This window comes from Chrysochloris asiatica, unplaced genomic scaffold, assembly GCF_000296735.1.
Source record: "Chrysochloris asiatica unplaced genomic scaffold, ChrAsi1.0 scaffold00597, whole genome shotgun sequence".
Lineage (NCBI taxonomy): Eukaryota > Metazoa > Chordata > Mammalia > Afrosoricida > Chrysochloridae > Chrysochloris > Chrysochloris asiatica.
The window spans coordinates 44,738-63,021 of NW_006409115.1; the positions used below are offsets into that span (position 1 = coordinate 44,738).

At 36.8% G+C, this 18,284-nt stretch overlaps 1 protein-coding gene across 1 annotated transcript; it reads right to left on the bottom strand.

Moving 5' to 3' along the window:
- Window positions 1–13,037: 13,037 nt before the first annotated feature.
- Window positions 13,038–17,421, bottom strand: LOC102824723 (olfactory receptor 5L1-like). Its single transcript, XM_006877778.1, has 2 exons — window positions 17,416–17,421; window positions 13,038–14,039 (listed from the first exon to the last, which is right to left on the bottom strand). Exons 1-2 carry the CDS (start codon window positions 17,419–17,421, stop codon window positions 13,038–13,040), a joined length of 1,008 nt encoding a protein of 335 aa, XP_006877840.1.
- Between the last annotated feature and the right edge of the window lie 863 nt (window positions 17,422–18,284).

Genomic DNA, 18,284 nt, shown 5'->3' on the forward strand with positions numbered 1-18,284 from the left:
CAATTATCTATGAGTGTGCGCATGCCTGTGTAAATGGACATAATTATAAATTAATTAAAATTACTTTATTCTAAATAAAATCTTTGCTGTAATTTGTTTTACTTCATAAAACATATTTCTTACTTAATGATGTAATTATAAAATGGAAATAATCCTATAGTCTACTCCAATGACTTAGTTGCATATGCTGTTATCACTGTAATTGGCTAGCAATTAATCCAGGTATGAAAACCATATGCCCTGGGGTACTCATTTTATTTGAGGTAGTTGTTATGAAAGAAATGGAGGCATTTCCCTCTAGATCTGAGAATACAGAGCAATAATTTACATAACATTTTTTATTTATATCTTTTCCCCTATTGTACAAATTCCTTGAGCTTAAGAAGATCACAGCGGCAAAATTACTTCTTTAAACATATGGTATTCAGTAGCTTATTTATTTTGCATTACTTATTGAGCAGGGTTTGAAAATAAATGGAATTACTTGATTATCTGTTAAATATGTGTTTTCATTTAATAATCTCAAATCCCTCTATTGGTATCTTTAGAACAATTTTTATTTAAATACAAAAAATTTAGGGCATTCCAATCATGGTCTAAACCCCTTTTGAACTCGATGTCTTCTATATGAATAATGTATTGATTAGCTATATCCTCAGCTATGAATATTAAATTTACTCATATTATTTTAAATAGGCTTTTATTACCATCTTTCATAAGTATTTGCAATGAAAAATATGTCATTAGTAATTGTTTCTATAATTCCCTTGAAGGCACTGACTCAGCAACCTTTATAAATGGGTAGAAAACTAGGATTTAAATTTGTTTGTTTGAATTTTTTGTTTAAAGAATATTATCATGATGAGACCGAGTTGAAGACAAGAGGTTGTCCTTTGAAGTGAGACAGATCTGAGTTCAAATCCACAAGCTACCATTTACTTCTTAGCTGTATGGGCGCCCTCAGGATCACCTTAGCCATATTAGTTCTCAGTTTCCTCATCTATTTAGCAAGGATTAAATTATATAAAGATATATCAATCTCATAAAGGTTCTGACATTATTAAAGATCAGAAAAGTCTGATTATTTTTAAAGAAACAAATATTTACTTTTTAAAGAAGTTCACACAACTGCCTGAGCTTAATTGAGAGTTCCTGGGATGATATAAAGTCCTTAGCAATTAACTTCCCACCCAGTTAGTGATCCTTGATATGACTAAATCCTGTAAAACAAACAAACAGACAAGACACAAAAAAGCCATATTCTCCATGGCATCATCTCATGAAAGCAAATCTCCATGCCCCAGATTTCTACCCTCTTTAGAAACTGCTCATCTAGTCTAGAAGACTCTAGTTGTGGATCCTAACCTCAAAACTCCCTGGTTGTAGCTCTATCCTTCTACCACCTTAAGATTTGTTCTTCCTTAACCTGCCTCTTGGTTACAGGTTAATAGAGGTCTCTTCATGCCTATCAATTTTGGTCACAGCATTTCCACATATATTCTTCTGTCAACTACCTGGATCTGTATCTCACAACCCATAAGCACCAGAAGTGACTTTAGAAGATTAATGTGTATGAGCCTATCTTGAGGGCTATGGCCATATGGTGATACTTAGCTACTACTGGAGTCCTAGTGTGGTGCTGTTACACTGGACTGCTAACTTCAAGGTCCATGGTTCAAACCCACCAGTCACTCCTCAGAAACCCTATGCAAGGTTGCTATGAGTCGGAACTCACTCCATGGAACTCAACAACAACAACAAGCAGTAACTAAATCAATAGTTAGCTATTGTAATTGGCCCGTGCCCTTCAGAGCAATCTCTGTTCAGTATATGCAAAGAAGCACTTGGTTCTCATGAGCCTCAAACTGCATTGCACAAAAGTCTTCACTGTTGAAAGAATGCAATGGCAAAGTCTTGCCCGACCAGTATTCTACAAGGACAAATCCCTTCTTGTGAAAATAGATCCCATCTCAGTGAACAGAACAATGGTCAGAATTTAGAAACCAGAAAGCATTTTCACTGTCAGAAGGCTTTGCTCTCTTGCTTATTCTCTCTCTTATGCTTCAATCTCACATTTGTGTGTTGGTTGTTGTTCATTGTCGTTGAGTCGGTTCTGACTCAAAGCCACCCTCTATAGGGTTTCCAAGGCGTGGCTGGTGAGTTTGGATTGTATACCTTACAATTCAAAGGGACCTTGTGGTCCAGTACTTTATCCTACAGAGCCACACCAGGTAGCACTTTCTTTATACTTTCCAACCTTCCCCAAAGGTTGTGCCCAGCTGCAGATCAGCCTTCTTGTTGTTAGGTGCCATCAAGTTATTACTGACTCACAGCAACCTTATGCACAACAGAAAGAAACACTGCCTGGTTGGAACAATGTCACAATCGTTGCTACAATTGAGACCATTGCTACGGCCACTATGCCAATCCATCTTGCTGGGCGTCTTTCTTTTTTTCACAGATTTTCCACTTTACCAAGCATGATGTCCTTCTCCAGGGACTGGTCCCTGCTGATAGTATGTCCAAAATATGAGAGACCAAGTCTGGTCATCCTGGCCTCTAAAGATTGTTCTAGCTGTACTTCTTCCAACAAAGATTGGTTTGTTCTTCTTGCAGGCTATCATCCACAACTAGTGAACTGCAGGTTTCATCCTGTCAGCTTTCAGCTTGCTGTTTACCAATGTAGATTTCAGACTAAATATATTCTTGATAAATATTCAAAGAGTTGGATTTTAACTAGTCAATATTTACAAATTGCTGGGGGGGGGTTGTTTTGTTTTGTTTTACACCTAACATATTTGATAATATATTTTCAGTTACTTGTGTATACACTGTCACTATAGAAAAATTAATTTAAAAAATACTGGGAAAAAATAGTATCTGCCTACCAAAGGCATATATTTAAAATTTTCAAAAATCAACAGTAAAATTATTTAGGCTTATTTCATAAAAATTTAATCAGTAACTACACTTGGAAATATACTATAGTAGAGACAAGGAATCAATAATGATCAAGTAAGTAATGAATAAGTATAATAGAAGGACATAACACAATCACAAATAGCTTTAAGGTAAGATAGATGTTGTTGAGAGTCTTTCAGAAAACAACATGTAAGAATTAAATCTGCGAAGGAATTTTTAGAGTGAGTAGGGTTTGAAGAGTTAAGCTACAATGTTCATGTATTTAGTGGGGATACAATTAATTGAAAAATTGCATTTATTTATGTTAATAAAAAATTGAGTTATAGCATGTCACTGGCCCATCTGACATTGGCAATAATAATGGTACAAACTTAGGATGAGGACAGAAAAGGAAGAAGGACATGAAATATAGAATGTAAAATGGAGGGTAAATAAATATTATGAATGTCAACTTTAAAATGGAAGAGATAGGCATAATGTAAGTGATGTGAGAGGGATATTTGTAGTATTAGATCCTGGATCCATTTTGTTGCTGAGGTCTCATTACCTTCAAATTTGAAGAACATATATGTTAAACTTACATCTCCAACATTCTAACCATAGACTAAGAAACAGATATTATTGAAAATTTTTCAAATCTCATTTCATCCTTTCCTAAAAAAGCAATTTACGATTAATCATTTTTCTAATGGCATTGTTTACATCTTTATTCCTTAGACTATAAATCAGGGGATTCAGCATAGGTATAATCAGAGTGTAGAAAACAGAGGTCACTTTGTCAATATCCAATGAATGTTCTGTACTGGGACGCAAATAAATGAAGATCAAGGTGCCATGGTAGATAGTAACAACAACCAGGTGGGAAGCACAAGTGGAGAACCCTTTCTTTCTTCCTTCAGCAGAACCTGTCTTCAGGATAGCTACTATGATGAAGATATATGAGAGAAGAACTGTTAGAAGACAGATAGCTTCAACCAAACTAGCAAAGACCAGCAGAACAATGTCATGGACATAAGTGTCAGTGCAGGACAGAGAAAATAGTGGTGAAATATCACAAAAGAAATGATTAATTTCTTTAGAACAGAAAGAGAGGTGGAAGGTGTTAGTGGTGTGAATTATGGAACTCATGGTGCCCCCCAAAAATGCTCCCATTGCAAACTGGCAACATATTTTCCTAGACATAATAACTGTGTAAAGCAGTGGGTTGTAGATTGCTATGTACCTGTCATAAGCCATGGCAGCCAAGAGGAAAGATTCTGTGTCAACCAAAGAACAGAAAAAATATAGCTGTGCCGCACATCCATTGTAAGAAATTGTCTTCATATCAGAAACCAAATCCACCAGTAATTTAGGAGCAATGACAGAAGAGTAGCATGCATCTACGAAGGATAATATGCAGAGAAAAAAGTACATAGGGGTTTGCAGGTGTGAACTGAATGTGATTAGAAAAATCATCCCAAGGTTTCCCATCAGTGTCACAGAATAGATGGAAAAGAACACAACAAACAGAAGGCTCTGAAGTTCTGGGTGATCGCTAAATCCCAGGAGGATGAATTCAGTCTTCACTGTGCCATTCTCTTCCTCCATCTCTCTACAGTGCTTTGGGATTTCCAGAGTTGTGACAGAATAAGGATGGTAATGTGAATAACAATCTGGACATTGACAACAAAATTCAATTAGATGAAAACAAATCAAAATTAAATTAATTTTAAAAAATAATAAATTAAAATCGCAAAATAAATAGAACAGCAATTCTTAGATCTAGGGGGGCACCTTTATAACATGTAACTACACTTACTGAGTGTCCTGATGTGGCACTATGGGTTAATGCACCAGACTGCAAAGCCATTTGAACTGCAAGGTTGGTGGTTCAGGCTCAACAGCTGCTCCTTGGAAGCCCTATACAGGGTCACTACAGGTTGGAACTGACTCGATGACACTTAACAAAACAACAACACTTACTGAACTCCTGTGGCACCGTATGATAAGCACTGGACTGTGAACCACCAGCTGCTCCAACCACCAGGTGCTCCTCAGAAACCCTATACAGGGTCACTATGAATAGGAATTGACTCGGTGCTTAACAACAACAGTTAACTGTATATCTATTATGTCAATCCAATATAATATATAGATGTCTACATATTTTAACTTTCCTTTTTATTAAACTAAACTTCTAAACATACCATTTCAATTTCCTTAAAGTTATTTGTCCGTATATTAAGTGGCACCACCCTTAAGCTAGTTGCTAACTCTAAACACCAGGACTCCCTAGGCTCTCTCAAACCCACATGTCTACTTCTTGTCTCTACAGGGTGTGTTGTTGTTGTTGTTAAGTGCCATTGAGTCGATTCCAACCCATAGCAACCCTGTATAGGGTTTCCAAGGAACAGCTGGTGAGCTTGAACCACCGACCTTGCAGTTCAAATGACTATGCAGTCTGATGCATTAGCCCACAGATCCACATCAGGGTGCATAGGTGGATCAAAGTAAAGTTGCCACTTGGAATGATGCAGCCTCACCTACCTGGAGTTTTATTAGCAGGCTGATGTTTTTGTGCAAAGGAAAAGATACCCAATTATTCAGACGACCTCAGTCCTTTGCAAAAGAATAGCTAATTGAGTCCTGATGGGGGCACTGTAGGAGAAGCACAGGAATGCAAGGTTGATTTGAACCATAAGGTTGGCAGTTCAAATCACCATTATTCCTTGGAAATCCTGTACTGGATCACTATGACACACAGAACCATCTCGATGGCACTTAGCAACAACAACAATGTAGAATGATATTTTAGTTGACAATCACTCTCTTGTTGTTGTTAAATGCTGTCGAGTCAGTTCTAACCCATAGCGACTCTGCATAGGGTTTCCAGGAAGCTTGAACTGCCAACCTTGTGGATCAAGCTGACTTTGCAGTTCAATGCATTAACCCACAACACCATACCAGGAATCTTTTAGGGGGATGCTTTGATAGAGTGCTGTATTAGCCTTATCCCTTGGGGTCTTTGAGCATGCAATTTCTTCTATACAGAACACTCTTCTTCCTATATACACATTCTCCAAAGCTCAGTTTAAAAACTAACTATTCAAGTGTTTGTTGACCCTACTGTAATCACTCCAATATTCTCCATCTTTGCACCTTAGTCATTACTTCATAGCATTTGCCAGTATTCGCAAACATGCTTTATTTATATGTTTATTTGCTTATTATACATCTCTGTCCCTAGACTGAATGATCTTTGAGGGCATGAATCATGTTTTTTTTTGTTATTTTATACTTCTTTAAACTTCCATCACTTTATAGCCAATGCCTTGTAGGATTCTGATGTATAGTATGAGTGGATTCCCAATCAGCAAAGATTGTTTAATGTATGATTCCTAAACAGTGAGAGAATGAATATACAAATGGGTGGTGACCAGACTGAATGCCAGCACAACAATAGAACTCTGACCTGAGACTTATTCAACAACCACCAGAAGAAGCCAAATCAGAACCTTCACAGCAATTGGTTGGAGGATCGGAATGTGTTCAGTCTCTTGTTAGCTTCTGTTAATATTGTCTGGCTTCTGTTAAAAATCTAAATGTGTAGACAAACATCAGAAATTAGTGTAACTGGATGTGTTTATTGTGAGGAGGTACAATTTGAATTAGGTGGATCAACCAGAAAACATTGGGAAGGTGTTCCAAAAGGGGTAAAGGGAAATTGGGTTATATAGTTCATTTGGTGACCTTTACATAAACCACTTGTTCTTCAGTGGTCACATAAATTGATCCTCAAGGTGGCCAACTCTCAAGAATCCAAAGGATCAGAGTCTGGCACAGTGGTCCGATTATAATTTTTCAGGAGATTGCATCAAAGCACAGACAGCGTTGAAAGGTTGTTCAGTTGTAGAAAGAGAGTCATTAAAGACCTGGCTTTCATTTGCTGTGGGTACTGTAGGTTAATGCGCTGGACTGCAAAGTCAGTTTGAACTGCAAGGTTGGCAGATCAAGCTCACCAGGTGCTCTTTGGAAACCCTGTACAGGGATGCTGTGGGTCGGAACCGACTCAACGGCACTTAAAAACAACAACATTCATCTTTCAGTGGTCCCTGGAGTTTCTTTTTGTAAAAACTGACTGCACATAGATAATTCTCTACAACAGCACAAAACCCACTCTAATAGTCTGTTTGACATGAAGGAGACTACAGGAAAACCAGCTCCTTAAAGACTCAAGGTTCAAAGGGTGAATGGCCTGGGTTAGTCCCCAGACTTCATGAACCCAGAAATCTGTATTACAAGAGAATTAAATGGGTTTCCACTTCTAACTGAGACCCAACCAGAAAAACAAACAAATTTACTACCAACACCAACCAATTGTATAAAATGCCCCATTTCTGATTAGGCCAATTTCCATTTCTTAGGGTTAACAACTTCCAGAGTATACCTTAAGTTTTCCATTTTTTTTTCTACCTGTAAAATTTTCCAACTCCCTTCCTGCTTTTGAGTCTCTGCTAAATTCAAGTGATGGTGACTGAACACCTTGCTATAGAAAACTGAATAATGGGCTTTGCTTGTTCACAGTTGCGTTTCCTTCATTTATTTCCACAACAGGTAAAAACATTACTGTTCCAGGTAAAGATTTGTAGCTAGAAGAGAAGTGCAGGACTCCTGATGAATATAATTGTGTTTTTCAAATTTCCCTTTGTAGTAATTTTTCCCCATGTCCTTTTCTCAGCTTTTTGCTGCTTTTTTAAAATATAGCTAACTCTGCTTATTAAAACTTTGTATACATGTAGAGAAGACATGGCTGGGTAATGGATTGTGCATTGAACAGCAGTTTGAACCCACCAGCCACTCCCCTCCTATTAAGATTTACAATCTTCGAAATCTAAAGATACTGTTCTACTCTGTCTTTTACTGTTGCTATGATTTGGGATCTACTCACTGACAGTTGGTTTGTTGTTGTTGTTGGTAGACATCTAAAGTAAATATTCAAAGTATAGCTTTCAAAAAAGCCACTCTTAGCACAGAAAATGAAATATTAATACAACAATGATCATGAAATCTAGAGTGTCACTGAAAATTTCTTTTTCTACCTTTCTTCTGTTTCTGACTAGCTAACTAGTGAATCCTGGTCAAGTGTGACATATCTGGTCTTAATATATTTGACCTTATAATTTCCAAAGTACTCTCACATTTAATTCTTACAACTCTTTAAACTGTTTTAAGGTTGAGTTCTGTCAACTTTATACATAAGAAACTGGTAATTACAGGCCAATAGGCTAGCCTAGAGTTGTATATTGTTGTTGTTATTAATTGCTTTCAAGTCAGTTCTGACCCATAGTAACCCTGCATAGAGTTTTTGAGGAGCAGCTGGTGAGCTTGAACTGCCAACCTTGAAATTCAAACGGCTTTGCAGTCTAGCACATTAACCCACAGTGCCACACCGACAATAAAAAAGATTCCATATCATTGGGTGAGGATACTCTCTAATAAGATGATAACTAGATTCCTAATTAGAGTCCGACAGTTCTTGGGTGGCGTAAACTGTTCATCACTGGGCCAGTAACAAAGTTTGGAGGTGGCAACCCACCCAGAAATGCCTCAAACCCTGACAAAGGCACCTCAGAAGATAGATTTGGTCATCTGCTTCTGAAAGGTCACAGCCTTTAAAACTCTGTGGCTCAGTTCTACTTTGTACACAGGGTGTTACCATGAGCCAGAATCCACTGGATGGTAACAATCAACAACACTAAGGAACCATAAATTCTTGATTTCATTATAAAAATACAATGTGTTGTTGTGCCTTGTTATTGTTTTCATTGTAAATGCCTTGAGGAATTACAGCCCATCTTATTCCATGTATGTATCTACTCTGAACATCAGAATTACACATTTAAAATAAATTAATAGAAGGACTTGATCTCATAGAAGCCCATTCAGCTGTAAAAATGTCTGATTCTGTTAGGAATACTTACCAAGACGAATGCCTTTCTTTCTCCCACTTTCTTACAAAACTACTGTCAGCCTCAGTTCATTTTCTAGTGGGAAAATCAAGTATTACACTTAGAGACAAAAGTACTGATTTTGTTACAACATTTATCAGAATCCATTTGGTAGAAATCTTCTGTATTCATCGTAACAATATCTGCCTCCCATAAGGAAGGCTTTGGTTACTTGGGAGAATTAACAGCTTTTTTATACTTTTCTTTGAGGTGTTTGAGATCATCATCCTGATGACACATTACTTACAGGAACCTGTACTCTCATGTCTAAATCTCAGAGGGAAAAGATGCATGAGCAATTAAACAGTTCTAATCAAGAGCTGGTTAAACACAAGACAAAATAATCTTAAAGATGTCCCAAAGGAAACATATCTTGGCTTTCAGAGTGGTAGATTATTAAATAGAAATTTGGATTATAATATTTATTACTTAATTTTAATTAATTAGCTCAAAGCAATTTATCAAACAAATGTTAGAATATTGTATGTAAAGGGAAGATTCAATGATCAGGTAGGAAGCAAACATATATTTAGACATTCATTGAGAGAAACAAAGTTCCTGAAATTCAACAAATTCAAAGGAGAACCAACTGTGAATGAATGATATGTGCTATGAATTCTTTTTATCTGTGTTTAAACTGAATGCTGGCCATGCAAAAATGCAATAGATTAGAAAGTCTTCATTGAAATAACACATTCATGCTATTCTTACTATGTACCAGATACTCTTTTAGTCACAAAACAGACAGGAGGAGGATTACCAGGACCAGGCCATAAAGATGCTGGTCAATTACAAAATCTTGAATAAAAAAGAGTGAAAAAATAATATAGGCAATATCATAGTGATTCGAAAGTCTGTGGAAATCTTAGAGAATTTAAAATGCGATATAGGGAGAATATGTTGTCATATGAAGAAAGATATGATAGGAAAGATGTATTTGATTTAGACTTCACGTCTAAATCTACTTGAGTCTAGTCAACACAGAGAAGTTCAATATTGAAGGATCCTGTGATAAGAGTGAGCTTGGTGTGGTGCTGAAGAATAAGCACTGGACTGCTATCAGCAGGGTGGTTGGTTCAAAGCCACTAGCCACTTCTCCAAAACCCTATACAAGAATCACTATGATCCAGAACCATCTCGATAGCACTTGACAATAGGAACATGGAAAGACAAGAACTCTAGTACATTGATACACTAATTCAGTGGTTCTCAGCATAGGCCAGTCAAAAAGGAGAGAAAGGGAACTGCTGACATCTAATGAGTAGAGGTCAGGGATGCTGCACAACATCCTACTGGGTAGAACACACAGAAAATAATCGTCTGGCTGAAAATGTCAATAGTACCAAGGTAGAGTAACTGCTCTAGTGGGATTTTCAAAGGTGAACATTTTCAGTAAAGTTTGTATTAAAATACAGAATTCTCAGGTAATAGGAGAATTCATTTAAACCATATGAAATTCAATGTACCATACTTTCATCTTATATGCAGCATAACTCCATTATTTCAGCTAGTTTTTATTTATGTAATTGAAATAATAAATAAAAACTGTTAGTATCAGGGATGCTAGAATATTTCTGAATGGTTAACACATAATCCTTTCCCCACATAATCCTTGCCCCAAAAGGTACTTAGGTTCTTTTTAAAGTAATGTTAATAAGATGGATTTCTGTGAGCTAGGTCATACCAATCCCGTATTTTAACATACACATGCATGCAAAATATTGTAAAGACAAGACAGAGAGAAATTCGAAGTTGCTGGCACGGAATATTGGAGTGATGTATTCACAACCAAGGAAACCAAGAAGAAACCAGAAGCTGGAAGAGGCAACGGGCCAATTTTTCCTAAGTGTTGTCATTGTTATTAGATGCCATTGAGTCATAGTCACATTATATAGGGTTTCACAGATGCATCTGATGGGTTTGAACAACACATCTTGTAGTTAGCTACAACATAAGTACTACAGCGCTTATCCTACAATGCCACATCAGGACTCTCTAGAGAGAGTGGGACACTGTTAAAACTTAGATTTCAGTTCAGTGACACTGAGTTCAGATTTATTGCCATCAGAAGCATGAGATAATACACTTATGTTCTTTTAAGCTAACAACAGTGTGATAAAATATGTTCAGGAACCAATACAATGAGTGCGTTTTATGAATGTAAAAACTGGTTAAAGCAATTTTAAACAAAGCAAAACCACATTAACAAAGACAAAGAGACTTGAAAATGATCAGACATCAAATGTGTGGTGTACTTGTTTAATCACGGCTTACAGAGAAACTCAGAGCAAAAGCAATAATAACAGCAGTTGATATATTAATCAAATATGTACCATTTATAGCATCAAGGATTTGAGTCATTTTTTTTTTTAATTTCCAAGATAATGTTATGAGGTACCCAACTAGTTGTCTTTGAGCTGAGCCCCCTACTCCATGTTTGTCAGAGTAGAACTGACATGGGCTCTGGGGGGTGGAGGGTCCTCTCTTTGTTGCCTCTGAAGTACTTGTCTTCTGTGTAGGGTGACTATGATTCAAGGACTTGTTTCTTTGGGCTCTGTTCTTGAGCAATCTTCATGTAACTTAGCATCTCTCTTCACCTATCTCTACTAACTTCCCTTAGTTAGCCTCTCTCTCTCTCTTTCTCTTATTTATTAACTTACTGTGGTTTGGGTAGAAGCTTACAGGCAAATTAGTTGTGTACTGAACAATTTAAACACATTTTTTTTTCATGGCATTAGTTGCAATTCCCATGACTGACTGATGTAAGCCACCTTATTTAACCTTCTGTTCTATAGAAGCACTGCTTAGACACTGTGCTATGTACGTTTTCATGGGCTGATTTTCCAGAAAGTACACCTTTAGGCCTTGCTTCTGAAGCATGCTTGGGATGACTTGAACTTCCAAACTACTGGTTAATAGCTAAGTTTCTTAATATTTGCACTACCCAGGAACTCATGAGGTAGGTGGTGGTGGTGGTGGTTGATGTTTGTGTGTCACCAAATCAGTTCTGACTCCTAGTGGCCCTGGACAGGGTTTCTGAGGCTATAAATCTTTACAGGTGAAGAAAATCACATTTCTCTTTCACAGAGCAACTGGGAGATTTAAATTGCTGACGTTTCAGTTAGCAGCCCAACTCTTAATCCACTGATACCAGGGCTCCTCTTGAAATCGGTAGATTATTACTACTGCTTTAATTTTACAGATGAGGGAGTATTTTATTTTGTTTTAAGTTGTAAAACTAATAACATTGTAATAGAAATAGTAGTAAGAGAAAACAACCAAGATATGACTAAAAATTAATTCCCATAAAGACATGAGAAGTTCATTTCAAATTTACAAAGAAGGACATCAAAAAGTTAATGGAAAAATGGAGATAAAAGACAATGGAATTTTTCTACCAACTTTTTGAAGCCCCTCAAATATTATGAGACAAATATAGTTTCATTCCCTGGAGAAAAAAAAAAAAAAAAAAGAGTAAATTGAGTAAGACTGGCTACATGCATTCAGAGCACAGAAAGACTTGACTCTATCTGTACTTTGTTAGAAATATATTGGTATAATTACAAGCCAAAAAATTGAGGCTTAGCAGTATCATTCACCAACCCAATGGAAACACCCAGAAACTAGAGAGCAGCAATTAAAGTAGTTGATGCATTTAAACTATGGTCTATGTATTTCTAGAAATTTTAATAGACGTCTAGAAGGATATTAGTTGTTGTTGTTTAAGTCTCAGACAGTCCGTGCTGACTCACAGAGACAGAGACGAAACCTTGTATAATGTTTCCAGTGAGTGGCTGGTGGGTTTTAATTGCCAAATATGTGGCTAGCAGTCCAGCGATTACCCTACAGTTCCACACCAGCACTCTAAAAGGATATGGTTGTTATTGCTGTTAAGTATTGTCAAGTCAGTTCTGACTCATAACAACCCTGTATAGGGTTTCTGAGGAGCAGCTGGTGAGCTTGAACTGCTGACTTTACAGTTCCAATCAACCATGCAGTCCAGTGCATTAACCTGCAGCAGCAAAAAATCATCATAGTACATTAATATCCTTCCTCCTTTTCCATTACATCCATTACCACCAAATACAAATAGCTTCTTAATGGTACCCTTTGAAACTCTAAGAATATCTAAGAACATGAGCCGTCAGAAAACAAGTTAAATCTCATCACTTTCCTGAGAGCTTCTTTCACATCTTTGTTCCTCAGGCTATATATCAGGGGGTTCAGCATGGGAATTACCACAGTGTAGAATACTGTGGCCACTTTGTCTGTGTCCCAACTGTTGCCAGAGCTGGGTCGACAATAAATAAAAAGGATTGTTCCATGAAAGACAATGATGGCTGTGAGGTGGGAAGCACAGGTAGAAAATGCTTTGCGCCTTCCCTCTGCAGAGCGCATCCTCAGGATGGTGATGAGAATAAACAAGTAAGAGGTGAGGATAACCACAATGGAGCTGATCTCATTGAAAGAGGCCACAACATACAGCAGCAGCTCATTCACAGAGACATCAGAGCAGGCAAGAGATAAAAGAGGGGGTAGATCACAGAAGAAGTGGTTGATCACATTTGAACGGTAGGTTGGGATCTCCAGAGCTAAACACATGTGAATGAGAGAACACACAGTTGCACATAGGTAGCAGCCAGACACCAGCCCCACACAGAGCTTCTGGGACATGATGACCATGTACAAGAGTGGGCTGCAGATGGCCACAAAGCGGTCATAGGCCATCACAGCCAGCAGGATGACCTCAGTGACTGCATAAAAACAAAACAAATAGAATTGCACCATGCATTCCAAGAAAGAAATTGCTTTGTCCTCATTTATGATGTTGTCCAGCATCTTTGGCACAATGATGGTAGAATAGCAAAAATCCACAAAAGATAAGTGGCTAAGGAAAAAGTACATGGGGGTGTGTAGTTGAGAGCTGACCTTAATCAACACAATCATGCCAAGGTTGCCCAACACTGTGACACCATAGATTAGAAGAAAAACCAGGAAGAGGAAGACTCTCAGCTCAGGGATATCTGATAATCCCAAGAGAATGAACTTTGTCACCAAAGTACAGTTTTTCTGACCAATTTCCCAATATTTTTCATGTTTAGGAAGCAAGTTAACTCTTGTTTCATTTTCCTAGAAGAGAATAAGGGTTATATATTAATGTTACAGCAATAGAATGTTGATCTGAAAAATAGTTTTTATGTGAAAATTTAAAAAAATATATACAACTGTCAAATCATTTAAAACATTAAAAGTCCTATAAATCCTACTGATAAAAAAACAAAATCATCAAGAGAAGGCTTAAATGATTCTCAGGATTTTACTACTTGATAGATTACGATGATCTCTTAAAGGAAAATGGTGGCTCTATAGAATAAACACTGGACTGCCATGCACAGTTTACAAATCTTGAAAGTTACCTATTTTATCTACATTAAAAAGCAGGCAAATACAAATTTCCCCAACTTGTCACAGAGTAGTTGGGTGAAGTGGTAATGTTAGCTATTCTATTTAAGTGGGAATTGCAATTAGGTTTTTTATTTAAAGAAAAGACATAGGAAAGTTAAGGAATTTTACTCTCTGTTCTTCCTCTTAGACTCAAATACAGATATGCCATGATAATGAAGTAAGGAAATATGAGATTAGGAATGTACATAGCCTGGAATTGTCTCTTCATATTGGACTAATTTTAAGGAGGTAGAAATGGATAGTTATACTGAAGTCATGGTTTGATCTTCTACCTTATCACCATTAAATTACATCTATCCACCCATGCATACTTACAGATAGCTCTTTGCCAACCTTTAAAGAAAAATAAATTTGGTAATGCTTCTAGTAGTGTCAAACAAGGCAGACAATATCTAACTGTTGTTGTTGTTAAGGGTCATTGAGTTGGTTCTGGCTTGTAGCCATCCTGAATAGCGTTTCCAAGTAGTGGCTGGTGGGTTTGAGCTTCTGACTTTGCAGTTAGCAGCCTAGTACTTATCCTACAGTGCCACACTAGGCTAGGTAAAGACAATCACTAGTTCAAAAGAATTATATCCTGTTCAGAGATAGCTGACGATTCTATGTATCATCATGGATAACTCTGTGGCATTAATTCAACCCTCAGAATTAGGGCGATAAATAGGGAACATCTCTGTGCTCATCATCATCACTAGAGTTAATGAAGGAAATTTGTGTAGAAGAAGGAAGTAAGGGGAAAAAAAAGGATTGAAATTTTTTTTTTTTTTTTTTGCTCTGTATTCTAATACATGTTGTTAGATGGCAGCCAGTATTCAGTGATTCAGAGTAACTATACTAATTTGCCATCAATATTTTTAGTACTAGAGATATAAGCATTTTAAATAATAAACACACAAGACAAGGGTTTCTGTGAAAATATACACTAATTAAAAGTGAGATTATTCTTAATTAAATTATAGTTTATAATTATTGCAATTAAGAGTTATCTATATAACTAAAATACTTAAACATATGTAAAACTTTTTCTTGCTCATAAAAATGTATTGTTTTTAATATTCAAGTAACTAGAGTCTAGTTCTCACAAACAAACCTGGCTGACAGACATTTCTGTCCTGGATCTGAAGATATCAAGTTGTGTACAATATACAGTTAGAGAGTTTATACTATAATTTAAACTCCTGGGACTAGGTCCTTTAAGTTCTCCAAACCATTATTGGTCTCTATGGAAAACCAAAAATAAAACTAACTACCTATAAGACACAAATGATTGTTTATCTCTATATCATATAAACTAGAAATTAATGAAACAAGCCCAATACCCTCACTTGACACACAATTGTCGAAAACCAAACATGCCTTCTAAATTTCATGGTGCTTTATGGAAAACCAATATCCCAGTATTGTATATATGAGCTACAGCTCATATTGACATTCTGCAGAAGCATGAATATTTCTTACTAATTTTTCCTTTTTCATAAATATATCCAAAATATTTTAACTGTTGTATGGCATAGCATCTAAGACACATTTAAAATAATCTAAACAATAGTAAATTCAGGCTTCAGTTTTGCTATTTATGGTTGCCTCAGTGTACTATACTCTTCAAATTTCTGTAATGTTACTTCATATCTCTTTAAAATAAAAAAATAAATAAAAAAGCAAAGATTCCACTTAGAAGACAAAAGTTGCTTAACCCAAGACATATTATCAATAACTTCAAAACCTAGACAATGAATAAGGAATCCTGGAAAATAACTGATGTTTTTGCATTGTAATGTTACCAAATAATATTGAATATGCCATGGACTGCCAGAACATTGAATAAATCCTTAGAAACAAGGATGGTGAGACTTAATCACACATACTTTGAACATGTTTTCAGAAGGGTTGTGGACCTGTAGAAGGACGTCATACTTGATGAAGAAGTGGTGGTGGTGGTTATGTGCCGTGGAGTCAGTTCTGACTCATAACAACCCCGTACATGGTCTCTGAGGCTGTAATCTTTACAGGAGCAGAAAGCCTCATCTTTCTCCTGTAGAATGGTTGGTAGTTTCGAACTGCCTACATTGAGGTTAGCACCCCAACTTGTAACCGCTATGCTACCAGAGCTGCTTTGATAAAGCAGAGGATCAGTGAAAAAAAGAATGACTTATGAGATGGATTGACACAGTGGATGAATGATGGCCTCAAACACAACAACAGTTGTGAAGATGAGGCAGTACAAGGCAGTGTTTTATTCTCTTTCACATGGTGACTCTGAATCAGCACTGAATAGATAGAACCTAACATCAACAACAACCTCATAATTAGTGTGAGGACAGGTTTGTCATCGATTGTTGTTGTTGTTAAATGCCATTGAGTTGATTCCAACCCACAGAAACCCTGTATAGAGCTTCCAAGGAGTGGCTGGTGAGTTTGAACTGCTGACCTTGAGGTTCAAACTCACTTTGCATTCCAGCGTGTTAGCCCACAGCACTACACCAGCATTCCTTGTCATAGATACACAAGGTTTAATCCAAACTGTTAAGTTTTCCTTTTTTTGTCCCATATCAGACAATCTCTTTCTATGTTATCTTCCATTCCCTGGCTGCAAAATGCTGTTATTGGTTGTTGTTGTCCTTAGATGTTCTCCAGTTGGTTCTGACTCAAAGCAATGCTATGCACAACAGAATGAACCACTGCCTGGTCATGTGCCACCCTTACAACTGGTTTTACACTTAAGTCTATTGCCGCTGTGTCAATCCCTCATAAGGGGACTTCCTCATTTTAACTGATTCTCCACTTGACTAAGCATGATGTCCCTCCTGATACCATGTTCGAATTACAAGAGATGAAGTTTCACCATCCTGGCTCGTAACGAGCATTCTGGGTGAGTACTTCTTCAAATACAGGTTTGTTCTTCTGGCAGTCCATGGTACTTTCAGTATTTTTTACAATGCCATAATTCAAATATATAAATTCTTCTATGGTCTTATTTATTCATTGTCCATATTCCGCATGTATATAAGACTATTGAAAATATCATGACTTGGGTCAAACATACCTTCATTCTCAAATTGACATCTTTGTTTGTAAACATTTTTAAGAAATTTTGTGCAACAAATTTCCCTACTACAATACATTTTTTTATTTCTTTTCTGCTGTTACCATGAGTATTAATTGTGGATCCAAGAAAATAGAGTCTTTGACAACTTCAATTTTTTATCCATTGATTGGTGGTGGTGTGCTGTGGAGCTCGTTCTGACTCATAGTGACCCTGTGTTGCTTTCTAAATTTGTAAATATTTATGGGAGAAGAAAGCCTTATCTTTCTCCCATGGAATAGCTCATAGTTTCGAGCTGTTGACCTTGAAGTTAGCAGCCTGACTTGTAACCATTATGCTACCAGAGTTCCTTTTTCTTCATTGATTGTAATGTCCCTTATCGGTACAGTTGTGGGGATTTTTGTTTTCTTTACATTGAGGTGCAGTCCAGACCGAAGGCTATATAGCCCTTGATCTTTGTCAGTAAGTATTTCAAGACCTTTTTTTCTTTTAGCAAGCAAGTTTGTAAGATCTGCAGATCATAAGTTGTTAACGATTCTTCCTGCAATAATGATGTCATGTTCTTCTTTGTATAATCCAGCTTCTTGTATTATTCCCACAACATACAGATTGAATAAGAATGCTGAAAGGATACAACCCTGGTACACACATTTCCTGATTTTAAACTATTCAGTATCCACTTGTTATGTTCAAAAGACTAGCTCTTTTTCTGTGTGGGTGGGAAATATTATCATAATCCTGTTTATTGTATTTGAGTTACCTTCCTTTGTTATTTTGTCTACTTCCTGAAGTGAGTAAAGACTTTATGATCACTCTCTTTTTCTTTGACTACTTCCTGAAGTGAGTAAAGACCTTATGTTCTCTCTTTT